This window comes from Brassica rapa, unplaced genomic scaffold (genome assembly GCF_000309985.2).
Source record: "Brassica rapa cultivar Chiifu-401-42 unplaced genomic scaffold, CAAS_Brap_v3.01 Scaffold0222, whole genome shotgun sequence".
Lineage (NCBI taxonomy): Eukaryota > Viridiplantae > Streptophyta > Magnoliopsida > Brassicales > Brassicaceae > Brassica > Brassica rapa.
The window spans coordinates 11,838-25,254 of NW_022610166.1; the positions used below are offsets into that span (position 1 = coordinate 11,838).

Genomic DNA, 13,417 nt, shown 5'->3' on the forward strand with positions numbered 1-13,417 from the left:
CCAAGCTGCCATCCACATTGCCTCCAACTCGGTGTTTCATGAAAGAACCAAGCACATTGAAGTTGATTGTCACAAGGTGAGGCAGATGATCATCTTAGGAGTCATCCTCCCATGCTACACAAGAAGTGAAGATCAGTTAGCGGATGTGTTCACCAAAGCTGCAAGACAAAAGACAATGGAGTCCATTCACATCAGGTTGGGCCTCATTGATCTTGGGAAGCGAAGGAGCTGATCCCCTTGGCTGTGAGGTCTTTACTCTTTTTCCCTTATCAAGGTTTTATCCCAATGGGTTTTCCTTGGTAAGGTTTTTAATGAGGAAGATCTCATAGCTATCCAAGCTTAGGCTTTCACAAAGCTAAGCTTGAGGGGGAGTGTTGAGTTGAGTTGCGTATAAGTGTGAAGCAAGTGAGGAGTTGAGACTAAGGAGATGAGTTGAAGCTTGGGAAGGTTTGGGCAAGGTCCGTACAAGTCCGTACAGTCCGTACATGACCGTACACATGAAGATGGGTGAAACCTTGACAAGGGTAAAGAAGTTACTTGCGGTAACTTAGGTGAAGGGAAGGAACTTACCTGGATGCATCAGACCGTTTAGGGATAAGGTAGAGCGCGCCTTGACAGGCTGGAACAGCTGGAAAGGCAAGAGCATCTCGGTCCAAGATGCTAGATGCTCCGCGCATGTGGAGAAGCTAATTGGCTTGTTCAAATGAGCTTATCCTCTCCTTATTGACCTCACATGCTTTAGTCTTCTCTTGATTTCGAAAACCCTTGTATGCTCACACTATATATTGTAACTCATGTCCTTAATGAAAGATTAGACAGTTCTAAACAATCTTTCTCTTTACTCATTTCACTATGATTCTCCATTAGTCTCTAAGTTGTCTCTTAATCTCTTATTCTCCTTCTTTAATCCTTTCTAAACTCAGATTATCCTTTACATTCCTAAAAGTCATACCTTCCTCTTCTGATCTGAGCCTTAGAACGTCGTCTCAGCCTTCCCTTCTTCCTTTTAGCACCCTCCTTACTCCAAGTTATCTCTTTGTTCTCTTCCATCACTTGATGAAGCCTCTGAACAAGTATACACACTTCTTCCATGTTGGGTAGCTTCTCTTCCTTGAGAATAAGCTTTACCAACCAGCCATAAGATGAATCCAAGCTTGCAAGGAGGCTGAAGACAACATCTTGCTCTCGCCACTCTTCTAGCACTCTCGGATCACAACTTCTTGGTCTCAAGCTTTGTAACTCCGACCACAAACATCTCAGCTTCTTCACATGCTGATTGAAACCTTCTTTCCCTTGTTTCAACTCACAGATCATCTTCCTGACTTCATACATCCTCCTTAGATTGATCTTGTTCTCATAAACATCTTCAATCTTCTCAAGAGATATACTTTCTTCAAGACTCAACTGATCTTCACATTTCAACCTTGCTGTCTGACCCCCATCAGCAGCTCTCTCCATTAAAGGTTCTCCCTTTACTTGATTACTCCAAATCTCACAGCTTCCCAAAGCTGTCTTTACCCATCTTGGCCAAACCCACTTGTTTTCTTCTTGAATCTTCACTGCTCCACTAGATTCGTGCTTCATATCCATGTTTCCACCAGAGAATCTCAAATAAACCCAGCCACAAAAGAATAGACAACACACATACCCAGAAACCTCAATAATCCCAAGAACACTCAAGAACACTCTGATTTTGAGAAAAAGAAATCACACTCACCCCCTTTTTGCCAACCTGGCTCTGATACCATATACACTTTTGTGTATTAGAGCATGATTCAAATAATCAGAGATAATCAGATGAAAAGATTAAAGAGATTAAGAGATTTTAGTGAGAGAATAAAGAGAGAGACTAAAAACTCCATTAATCATTAAAGATGAGGTTTACAACATATTTATATGAGAGAGACAATACATTTCGAAATCCATAAGATAAGAAAGAGATTCAGAGCATGTGTAGTCAAAGAGAGCCATCCAAAAGCATCCAATGGGAGTCTTCACATGCTTGATCCCTTTGGCATCTTTTACTAGATGCTGTCTACTTTACAGCCTGTCTCCAGCCTCTCTAGCTTGAGGAAACCTTATCCAGACTGCTCCTTCCTTATCCAAGAGCTCCTTGGTCGTGGGTAACTCTCCAAAGTGAAGCAAGATCACTTTCCAAGCTTTAACTGAGTTACCACAGTAAAACTAAAGTTACTGTGGTAAAACTCCAAAGTTACTGTATGCCTCAATCCTCTTTCTCTATCAATGTCTCCTCTCTTTATTACCTCATCTCAACAATACTTGGTAGAATCAGTTCAATTGCCTTGGCATGAGGATGTCCCAGCCTTGCATGCCATGTGAGATTATCACACCTATCCGTTGTGCTGCTTAAACACACAGACTCCACAGGACTAGGCGCCTCAGTTGTTTGGAGATGATAGAGCTGATGCTTGCTGTCTCCTCTGCCAATAACTCTTCCAGTCTTCAAATTCTGGAACTGAACTTCATTTGGTCTGAAAACCACTTGACAATCCAGATCAACTGTAGCCTTCTTAACTGAGATTAGATTGGATGTAAACTGAGGTAGGTAGAAGGCAGTGGAGTTCTTCTCAAACAGCTTGAGGTTTCCCACTCCTTCTATTGGGATCCTGGTACCATTGGCTATCATGACACTCCCTGTTGTTGCTTTAACCTCACTGATTAGTCTCTTGTCACTGATCATGTGGTGTGTTGCTCCAGAGTCAATGATGATGGGTTTAGATGTGGATGCTTTGGCAGGAGCACCCAGACTCCGGGTCGTAGCCAAAGCATACACATGCTTAACCAACTCATCCCATTCCTTCTTTGTCACACACTCATCTGCCCTCTTGGTATCCATTCCTCTCATATCCGCACTGTCTCCTACTGTTTCTCCCATGTAAGCTGAGTATGAACACTCTCCTATAACCATCTGCTGAAGTTCATCCTTGATTCTCTTCAAGATTACACTCATCCTGTCACTTAAGTGCTCAGATTCGCTATCCTTTCTCCATGCCCTTCTCTTCATTAACCACTCCTTAGAAAGTTTTCTCAACCTTCCCCTCTTACAGCTTGTACCTCCCTTCCATCTTTCTGGCTTCCTGTTCATTTCCCACACATCACAAGTATATTTAACAAGCTCACATACCTCTTCCATAAGGAAGCTGAAGATCACATCTTGCTTCCTCCTTTCTTGACAACATCTCGGATTTGATGTGTGTGTCTTCACCACATCTAGCTCTGACCATACTTCTCTCAGCCTTCCCACAAGCTGATAACACTCATCCTTTCCTTGTCTCAAGCCGCGGATCACCCCTCTGTCCTCAACGACTCTCACAAGCTTGGACTTGCCTAAAGTTGCTTCAATCTCACTCTTTGTAGTGTTTCCTTGAACAACTTCATTTCCCAGCTTCAGACCTCTTGTCTGACCTTCTTCAGTAGCCATTTCCATGAAAGGTTTCCCCTTTCCATGACTACTCCATAACCCACAGCTTTCCAAAGCTCTCTTTGCCCATCTTGACCAATCGCCATCCCTCTCTTCTTCAAGCTCCATGGTTGTACTAGATCTGTGCTTCATTTCCATGTTGAGATAGTTTGAATCCATCAGAATATCTCACACCACTCAGATAATAAAGACCAGAACTCAAGAACACCAAGAACACTCAAGAACACTCAGATTTATGAAAAATGAAATCACACTCTCCCCTTTTTAGCAACCTGGCTCTGATACCATATACACTTTTGTGTATTAGAGCATGATTCAACCAATCAGGGATAATCAGATGAAAAGATTAAAGAGATTAAGAGATTTTAGAGAGAGAATAAAGAGAGAGAGACTCAAAACTCCATTAATTAATAACTGATGAGGTTTACAAGTATTAATAGAGAGAGCAACAAGGAAATTCGAAATGGATAAGCATGTGTAGTCAAAGGACAGGCTGGAACTCCTTTTGAATCACTTGGCTGTGCTTTCTCACATGCTTGCACTAGTATAAAGGCAACTTCTCCTTTCCAGCATCATACAGGCTGTCAAAGTGATCCCTTATCCTTCCTTATCCTCCCTTATCCTCATTGGTCGAGTTTTCTCTCTTCTCTTCACTAAGTTACCTTCTCATCCCATCAGATAACTTCCCCAAGTAGTTACTGTGGTTAAAATAAAGTTACCACAGTAAAACTCTAAAGTTACTGTCTCAGCCTCCTTGGTCTTCATCTCAATAGTCAACACCCTAAGCAATCAGTTCAGATCATGGCTCAAACCATGAGTCCTTTTGGCGGTTCAAAGACGAGTTCAAGCCGCATTCAGATCATAGATCAAAGAAGCTTCAAGCTCAATTCAAATAAAGCCAAGGTCATAGCTATCCAATGCACCGTGAAGGCTATACTCTTTTTGTCCTCATCATGGTTTTATCCCAAGTGGTTTTACATGGTGAGGTTTTTAATGAGGTAGTCATTTGCGTGTTGCAAGCTTGGCCTTTGGAACCAATGGCTTCCAAAGCCCAACCTTGAGGGAGGGTATTAAAGTGAAGCAAGACAAGGAGATGTGAAGGCCAAACAAAGGAAGTGAAGGCCAAGCATCTCCACACCAAACTAAAGAAGAAGAAGCTATCCAAGCCATGAACAAGCCTCAAGAGAGTGATCACACGGCCAAGACAATGAAAAGATGATCAAGGCGTGTGTGCAAGAAGAGAAGGAGGCTGTAGAGTCATGAAGTGTGTTGCAAGTATTCAAGACTTGTGCATCAAGGAAAGGAGCCAACAAATGAAACAAGAGAAGAAGAGGTACTTGAAAAGAGTCTGGTTCATACAACCTTGCTGTACAAGGCAGTCCGTACAGTCTTGGCTTCCAAGTAACCAAGCTTAACCTAGAGTGACATGGAAGGCAAGGAAAGTAGTGAGCTCGTCCAGCTTGATATTCTGAAGCAGATTTGAAGTTTAAACAAGCTTATGACCCTTGGAGAGTCAAGGGAAAAGATCTGGTTTGAATTGAAGCAAGGAAAGTCACATGTGGTGCTTTGGAGAAGCAACTGGCCTGTCACTTTCACTTAAGCAAGCTGTGCCAACCTCTCTCCTGTCCCTTTCTCCTCATCTGGTCGTGCCTCTTCCTGTTCTCATCCTCCTTGGCTGCTTTCTAATAGCTTTGTTTATTCATTTCCTAGGATAGTATTAGTTTAATCTCTCCTTTGTCTTGTTGCTGCTGCTGTAAAACCTAAGGCTCTCCTCTATAAATAAAGAGGCAGCCTCATTGTAATGAACACACAAGAAATAAGAGACAAGCATTCATAAATTTCGTGTATAACTCATCTCTTTACTAAGTGTTCTTTAAATTAGTCACAATGTAGGGAGTTAAGGTATACATGTTTTGGGTCTGCCTAAGGGCAGATCATGCTTGCCCATTCTACTCTAAAATCAGTTTAAACTCTTCTTTATCTTCTCTTAAACTCTAGCTTACTGATTCTATTTCCTATTCTCCTTAAGTGAACAAACTGAAAGTGTTGTGTCACTTCTCAAGGAATAGATTAAAACTAGAGTCTTTAATCTGTTCTTAGTTTAATTCTAATTATTGTATAAATCTCACAGCCACTTAATCTCTCTAGATTCAGATGGTTGTGTAGATTATTTTGCTGAGAGAATCAATCACAAGTTGATTGTCTCTTCCATTCTTAAAGAGTGAGTTCATGTTCTTAGCTATTCATAGCTTTTCCAACAAATATGAAAATTGGGATCACCTGATTTGAAACTGGGATAGCTTCTTCATCCTAACTCCTATGAGATTTATTCAACTTCCTAGTGATTCACCATTACTTTATGTATCAAAATCAAGCTTCTTACATCAAGATTCATACTGGTTTGATTAGAATGACAAAGAAGCTATCATATTCCCAAACAGGAAAACTGGGATCACCTGATTTGAAAGTGGGATAGCTTCTTCATCCTAACTCCTATGAGATTTCTTCAACTTCCTAGTGATTCTCCATTACTTTATTTATCAAAATCAAGCTTCTTACATCGCGATTCATCCTGGTTCTATTAGAATGACAAGGAAGCTGTTATATTCCCAAACAGGAAAACTGGGATCACCTGATTTGAAAGTGGGATAGCTTCTTCATCCTAACTCCTATGAGATTTATTCAACTTCCTAGTGATTCTCCATTACTTTATATATCAAAATCAAGCTTCTTACATCGTGATTCATCCTGGTTTGATTGGAATGACAAAGAAGCTGTCATATTCCCAAACAGGAAAACTGGGATCACCAGATTAGAAAGTGGAATAGCTTCTTCATCCTAACTCCTATGAGATTTATTCAACTTCCTAGTGATTTTCCATTACTTTATATATCAAAATCAAGCTTCTTACATCGTGATTCATCCTTGTTTGATTAGAATGACAAAGAAGCTGTCATATTCCCAAACAGGAAAAGTGGGATCACCTGATTTGAATGTGGGATAGCTTCTTCATCCTAACTCCTATGAGATTTATTCAACTTCCTAGTGATTCTCCATTACTTTATGTATCAAAATCAAGCTTCTTACATCGCGATTCATCCTGGTTTGATTAGAATGACAAGGAAGCTGTCATATTCCCAAACAGGAAAACTGGGATCACCTGATTTGAAAGTGGGATAACTACTTCATCCTAACTCCTATGAGATTTATTCAACTTCCTAGTGATTCTCCATTACTTTATGTATCAAAATCAAGCTTCTTACATCAAGATTCATCCTGGTTTGATTAGAATGACAAAGAAGCTGTCATATTCCCAAACAGGAAAAGTGGGATCACCTGATTTGAATGTGGGATAGCTTCTTCATCCTAACTCCTATGAGATTTATTCAACTTCCTAGTGATTCTCCATTACTTTATGTATCAAAATCAAGCTTCTTACATCGCGATTCATCCTGGTTCTATTAGAATGACAAGGAAGCTGTTATATTCCCAAACAGGAAAACTGGGATCACCTGATTTGAAAGTGGGATAGCTTCTTCATCCTAACTCCAATGAGATTTATTCAACTTCCTAGTCATTCTCCATTACTTTATGTATCAAAATCAAGCTTCTTACATCGCGATTCATCCTGGTTCTATTAGAATGACAAGGAAGCTGTCATATTCCCAAACAGGAAAACTGGGATCACCTGATTTGAAAGTGGGATAGCTTCTTCATCCTAACTCCAATGAGATTTCTTCAACTTCTTAGTGATTCTCCATTACTTTATGTATCAAAATCAAGCTTCTTACATCGCGATTCATTTTGGTTGGATTAGAATGACAAAGAAGCTGTCATATTCCCAAACACGAAAAGTGGGATCACCTGATTTGAAAGTGGGATAGGTTATACACTTTTGTGTATTAGAGTGTGTTTAAGAACAATCAGATTGTTTTATATAAGATTAAAGAGATTAAGAGAATAAGTAGAGAGAGAATAGAGAGAATACTCAAAACTCCATTAATTAATAAAGATGAGGTTTACAACATACTTATATGAGAGAGACAATCAATTTCGAAATCAACAGATAAGGTAGAGGTTCAGGGCATGTGTAGTCAAAGAGAGCCATCCAAAAGCAGCCAATGGGAGTCTTCACATGCTTGATCCCTTTGGCATCTTTTACTAGATGTTGTCTACTTTACAGCCTGTCTCCAGCCTCTCTAGCTGTGAGGAAACCTTATCCAGACTGCTCCTCCCTTATCCATACAGCTCTTGGTCGTGGCTTACTCTCCAATGTGAGCCAAGGTAACTTTCCAAGCTTTAACTTAGTTACCACAGTAAAACCAAAGTTACTGTGGTAACTCCAAAGTTACTGTCTGTCTCAATCCTCTTTCTCTATCAATGTAGTCACTCTTTATTACCTCATCTCAACACTCCCCCTCAAGCTTGACCATGTGGAACAAGTCAAGCTTGGAAACCATGAAGACCTCCCTCATTAAAAACCTCACCAAAGAAAACCCATTGGGATAAAACTTTGATGAGGGAAAAAGAGTGGAGACACCATGGTTAAGGGGCTCAGCTCCTGGGAGTAAGATCAATGAGTCCAAGCCTGGATAGTATGGACTCCATTGTCTTTAATCTCGCTGCCTTAGTAAACACATCTGCAAGCTGATCTTCACTTCTTGTATAACATGGCAGAATCACTCCTAAGATAATCATCTGCCTCACCTTATGACAATCCACCTCTATGTGCTTTGTTCTCTCATGAAACACTGAGTTGGAGGCAATGTGGATAGCTGCTTGATTGTCACAATGCATAGTCATAGGAGTACTCTGCTCAATCTCTAGATGCTTCAAGATCCCCTTGATCCACACCAACTCGTTTGTCAGCTTCAGCATGGCTCTATACCTTTCTGCTTCTTACTCTTCCAAGTAACCAAGTTTCCTCCAATGAATGTACAATACCCAGTAGTTGATCTCATGTCCACTCTATCTCCTGCCCAATCAGCATCACAATACCCAACCACTTCTGTACTGCCATTACAACCCATCCAAACCCCTTGTCCAGTCGTCCCACTCAGATACCTCAGTATCCTATCAACCATCTTCCAGTGATGGACCTTTGGTGCCTGCATATGCTGACTCACTTGGTTCACAGCAAAACATATATCTGGTCTGGTGATGGTCAAGTAGATCAGCTTGCCAACCATCTTCCTGTATAGCTTAGGATCTTCAAACAGCTGCTTCTCTTCAACCTCCCCCTCACGCAGAACTTTATATCCCTCCTCAAGGGGTGTCTTAGCTATCTTTCCTCCAAGCACATCAGTCTCCTTCAACATATCCATAGTATACTTCCTTTGAGACATAAACAAACCCTCCTTTGATCTGCATATCTCAATGCCCAGAAAATACTTCATCTCTCCCAAATCCTTGATGTCAAACACAGATTTGAGAAACTCCTTAGTAGCCTGAATCCCTGCCTTATCACTTCCTGTGATAATCAAATCATCCACATACACTAGAATCACAATGCTCCCTGAAGGTCCTGTCAAGGTGAAGAGAGTGTGATCTAGTTCAGACTTCCTAAAGCCTCTCCCATTGAGTGTTGTACTCAGCTTCCTGTACCAAGCTCTAGGTGATTGTTTCAGCCCATATATTGCTTTCTTCAATCTCAAAACATTCCCTGGCTTTACTAGATGCTCAAGACCAGGAGGTGGATGCATGTATACTTCATCTTCAAGTTCACCTTGCAAGAAAGCATTCTTCACATCCATTTGCCACAAATCCCACTCCAAGTTTGTTGCAATAGATAACACAATTCGAATTGTGTGAAGCTTGGCCACTGGTGCAAAAGTATCAATGTAATCTTCCCCATAAGTCTGTGTAAATCCTCTTGCAACCAGCCTAGTCTTGCGCCTATCTATCTCCCCATTTGCAAGATACTTGATGGTGAAGATCCATCTGCTTGAAACTGCCTTCTTCCCTTTAGGTAACTCACTCTCATACCAAGTATCATTCCTGATCATTGCATCCCTTTCATCTCCTACTGAATCTCTCCAAACCTTGTGCTTCATAGCTTCTTCATAAGATCTTGGTATCTCATTCTCATCCAAGTTACACATAAACACCATGTGCTCTTCTGGATATTCTGCAAAGGAACACACGGCTTGAGAAGGATGCTCCACAGCCTGGGCATTGTAGTACACTCTCGTGTTTACCCAGTTGGAAGCATCCCTCTTTATCCTTGTGCTCCTCCGCAAAGCCTGAACCTGATCCTCAGCTTGAACCTCTGCTTGAACCTCTGTTTCTGTCTCACTCACCTCCTCCAGATCATGAACCTCTCCCTGCTCATCCACACGGACCTGAGGAACATTCTCTACTTCTTCTGTCACCTCTTGATCATGATGACCTGAATCCCCTTGGTGCTGCTCTTGCACTCCTGATTCAGACTCATTTCCCCCCTCATGATCAAGGGGAGTTGTTCTTTCAGCTTCTCTGACCTTATCTTGGAACATGTTTACCCCAAGCCTTTCCAAGATGTTCCTCAGATTCTCTGCCATGTTTCTTGGTTCTTTAGACAGATCTTCCAAGTCTTCCCAATTCTTTTCTTCATAATATCCCTTTGTCTCCATGAACTTAACATCTCTAGACACCAACACTCTCCTGGTTGCTGGATCATAGCACTTGTACCCCTTCTGAGTTACTGAGTACCCAATGAGCATTGCTTTAGTGCTCTTTGCCTCCAACTTGTTTCTCTGTTCTCCTGGAACCCAGACATAACATAGACATCCAAAGACACGCAGATGATCTATGTATGGCTTGCTCTTGTTCAGCACCTCAAACGGAGACAGATTCTTCAATACCTTAGTTGGAATCCGATTGATAAGATAGCATGCAGTCTGAACAGCATCACCCCAAAATCTCTTTGGAACATTAGCATGATACATCATGGATCTAGCCACCTCCATCAGATGCCTATTCTTCCTCTCAGCTACCCCATTCTGCTGTGGTGTGTAAGGACAACTGGTCTGATGCACTATCCCATGTTTAGCCAAGTGATTCTTGAAGGCATGACTGGTGTATTCTCCTCCATTATCAGACCGTAGTACCTTCACAGTAGCATTGTAATGATTAGTTACATATGCTTGGAAGTTGACAAAAGCCTCAAACACTCTATCCTTAGATGGCATCAATGTGATCCATGTATACTTAGACTTCTCATCTATGAATGTCACAAAGTACTTCTGGTTTTCTCTAGACATACAAGGGGCTGTCCACACATCAGAATGAACAAGATCAAAGCAATTTGCATATATGGTCTCTGATGTGGGAAAAACAGTTCTACAGTGCTTCCCTAAGATGCAAGCTTCACATTCCAAGTGATTGAATGACATATTAGGCTTAATCAATTCAATTGCACGAGCATGAGGATGTCCTAATCTAGCATGCCAAGTAATACTATCACACCTATCAGCAGTACTACTCAAGCATACAGAATCAACAGGGTTAGAGTTCTTAGCTGTTTGGAGATGATATAACTGATTCTTGCTGTCCCCTCTACCAATAACTTTCCCAGTCTTCAAGTCTTGAAACTCAACCTCATTTGGCCTGAATACTACTTGACAATCAAGATCAACTGTGGCCTTCTTCACTGATATCAGGTTTGAAGTGAACTGAGGCAAATAGAACGCAGGTGAGTCCTTCTCAAACAGCTTGAGGTTTCCCACTCCTTCTATTGGGATCCTAGCACCATTAGCTATCATGACACTCCCTGTTGCAGCCTTGACTCCACTTATCAGACTCCTATCACTGATCATATGATGTGTTGCTCCAGAATCAATGATAATGGGTTTGGATGTGGATGCTAAGGCAGGAGCACCCTGTCTCCGGGTCGTAGCCAAAGCATACACATACTTGACAAACCCATCCCATTCTTTCTTTGTGATAGGATCATCTGCTCTTTTGATCTCCTGCTCCTTCATAACCATACTATCCTCCACTGAGTTACTCATATAGGCAGAGTAAGAACACTCTCCTCTTACCACTTGTTGAGCCACCTCCTTGATCATCTTCAAGCTCATCTTATCAGTTAGATAACCAGACTCCCTGTTCTTCTTCCAAGCCTTTCCCATCTTCAGCCACACTCTAGAAAGCTTTCTCAGCCTTCCCTTCTTACAGCTTGTACCACCTTTCCACTGATTTGATCTCTTGTTCTCTTCCCACACAGCACACGCCTGATGAGTAAGAACCCATATCTCCTCCACAAGAAAGCTAAAGAACACATCTTGTTTCCTCCTTTTCTTAATAACTCTCGCATCAGCTGTGCTTGGTCTCAGCACATCCAGCTCCATCCATCCTTCTCTCAGCCTTCCCACAAGCTGATACAACTCATCCTTTCCTTGTCTCAAGCCACAGATCACTCTCTTGTCTCCACTGACCTTCACAAGTTTGGACCTTTCTTCATAAGCTTCTTCAATCCCACTCTCTAAAGTGGTTTCTTGATCAGCTTCATCTTCACTTTTCAGATTCCTTGTCTGACCTTCTTCAGTAGCCATTTCCACTAAAGGCTTCCCCTTTATATGACCACACCATAACCCACAGCTTTCCAAAGCTCTCTTTGCCCATCTTCACCAATCGCCATCCCTCTCTTCTTCAAGCTCCATGGTTGTATTAGATCTGTGCTTCATTTCCATGTTGAGATAGTTTGAATCCATCCGAATATCTCACACCACTCAGATAATAAAGACCAGAACTCAAGAACACCAAGAACACTCAAGAACACTCAAGAACACCCAGATTTTTATGAAAAAACGAAATCACACTCTCCCCTTTTTAGCAACCTGGCTCTGATACCATATACACTTTTGTGTATTAAAGTGTGTTTAAGAACAATCAGATTGTTTTATGTAAGATTAAAGAGATTAAGAGAATAAGTAGAGAGAGAATAGAGAGAATACTCAAAACTCCATTAATTAATAAAGATGAGGTTTACAACATACTTATATGAGAGAGACAATCAATTTCGAAATCAACAGATAAGGTAGAGGTTCAGGGCATGTGTAGTCAAAGAGAGCCATCCAAAAGCAGCCAATGGGAGTCTTCACATGCTTGATCCCTTTGGCATCTTTTACTAGATGCTGTCTACTTTACAGCCTGTCTCCAGCCTCTCTAGCTGTGAGGAAACCTTATCCAGACTGCTCCTCCCTTATCCATACAGCTCTTGGTCGTGGCTTACTCTCCAATGTGAGCCAAGGTAACTTTCCAAGCTTTAACTTAGTTACCACAGTAAAACCAAAGTTACTGTGGTAACTCCAAAGTTACTGTCTGTCTCAATCCTCTTTCTCTATCAATGTAGTCACTCTTTATTACCTCATCTCAACATAGGTTCTTCATCCTAACTCCTATGAGATTTATTCAACTTCCTAGTAATTCTCCATTACTTTATGGATCAAAATCAAGCTTCTTACATCGCGATTCATCCTGGTTCTATTAGAATGACAAGGAAGCTGTTATATTCCCAAACAGGAAAACTGGGATCACCTGATTTTAAAGTGGGATAGCTTCTTCATCCTAACTCCTATGAGATTTATTCAACTTCCTAGTGATTCTCCATTACTTTATGTATCAAAATCAAGCTTCTTACATCCCGATTCATTCTGGTTTGATTAGAATGACAAAGAAGCTGTCATATTCCCAAACAGGAAAAGTGGGATCACCTGATTTGAAAGTGGGATAGCTTCTTCATCCTAACTCCTATGAGATTTATTCAACTTCCTAGTGATTCACCATTACTTTATGTATCAAAATCAAGCTTCTTACATCGCGATTCATCCTGGTTTGATTAGAATGACAAAGAAGCTGTCATATTCCCAAACAGGAAAACTGGGATCAACTGATTTGAAAGTGGGATAGCTTCTTCATCCTAACTCCTATGAGATTTCTTCAACTTCCTAGTGATTCTCCATTACTTTATGTATCAAAATCAAGCTTCTTACA

At 41.1% G+C, this 13,417-nt stretch overlaps 1 protein-coding gene across 1 annotated transcript; it reads right to left on the minus strand.

The window, feature by feature from the left end:
• Positions 1 to 762: 762 nt before the first annotated feature.
• LOC117129885 lies at positions 763 to 7,930 on the minus strand. The gene is made up of 2 exons (XM_033283099.1): positions 7,843 to 7,930; positions 763 to 2,264 (listed from the first exon to the last, which is right to left on the minus strand). The coding sequence occupies exon 2, from the start codon at positions 1,588 to 1,590 to the stop codon at positions 940 to 942; it is 651 nt and encodes a 216-aa protein (XP_033138990.1). The 5' UTR covers positions 1,591 to 2,264; positions 7,843 to 7,930; the 3' UTR covers positions 763 to 939.
• Positions 7,931 to 13,417: the final 5,487 nt, after the last annotated feature.

What these genes read in the sequence shown, in the direction of transcription:
- LOC117129885 (XM_033283099.1), bottom strand. Translation starts at nt 1,590, where the DNA reads ATGGATATGAAGCACGAATCTAGTGGAGCAGTGAAGATTCAAGAAGAA.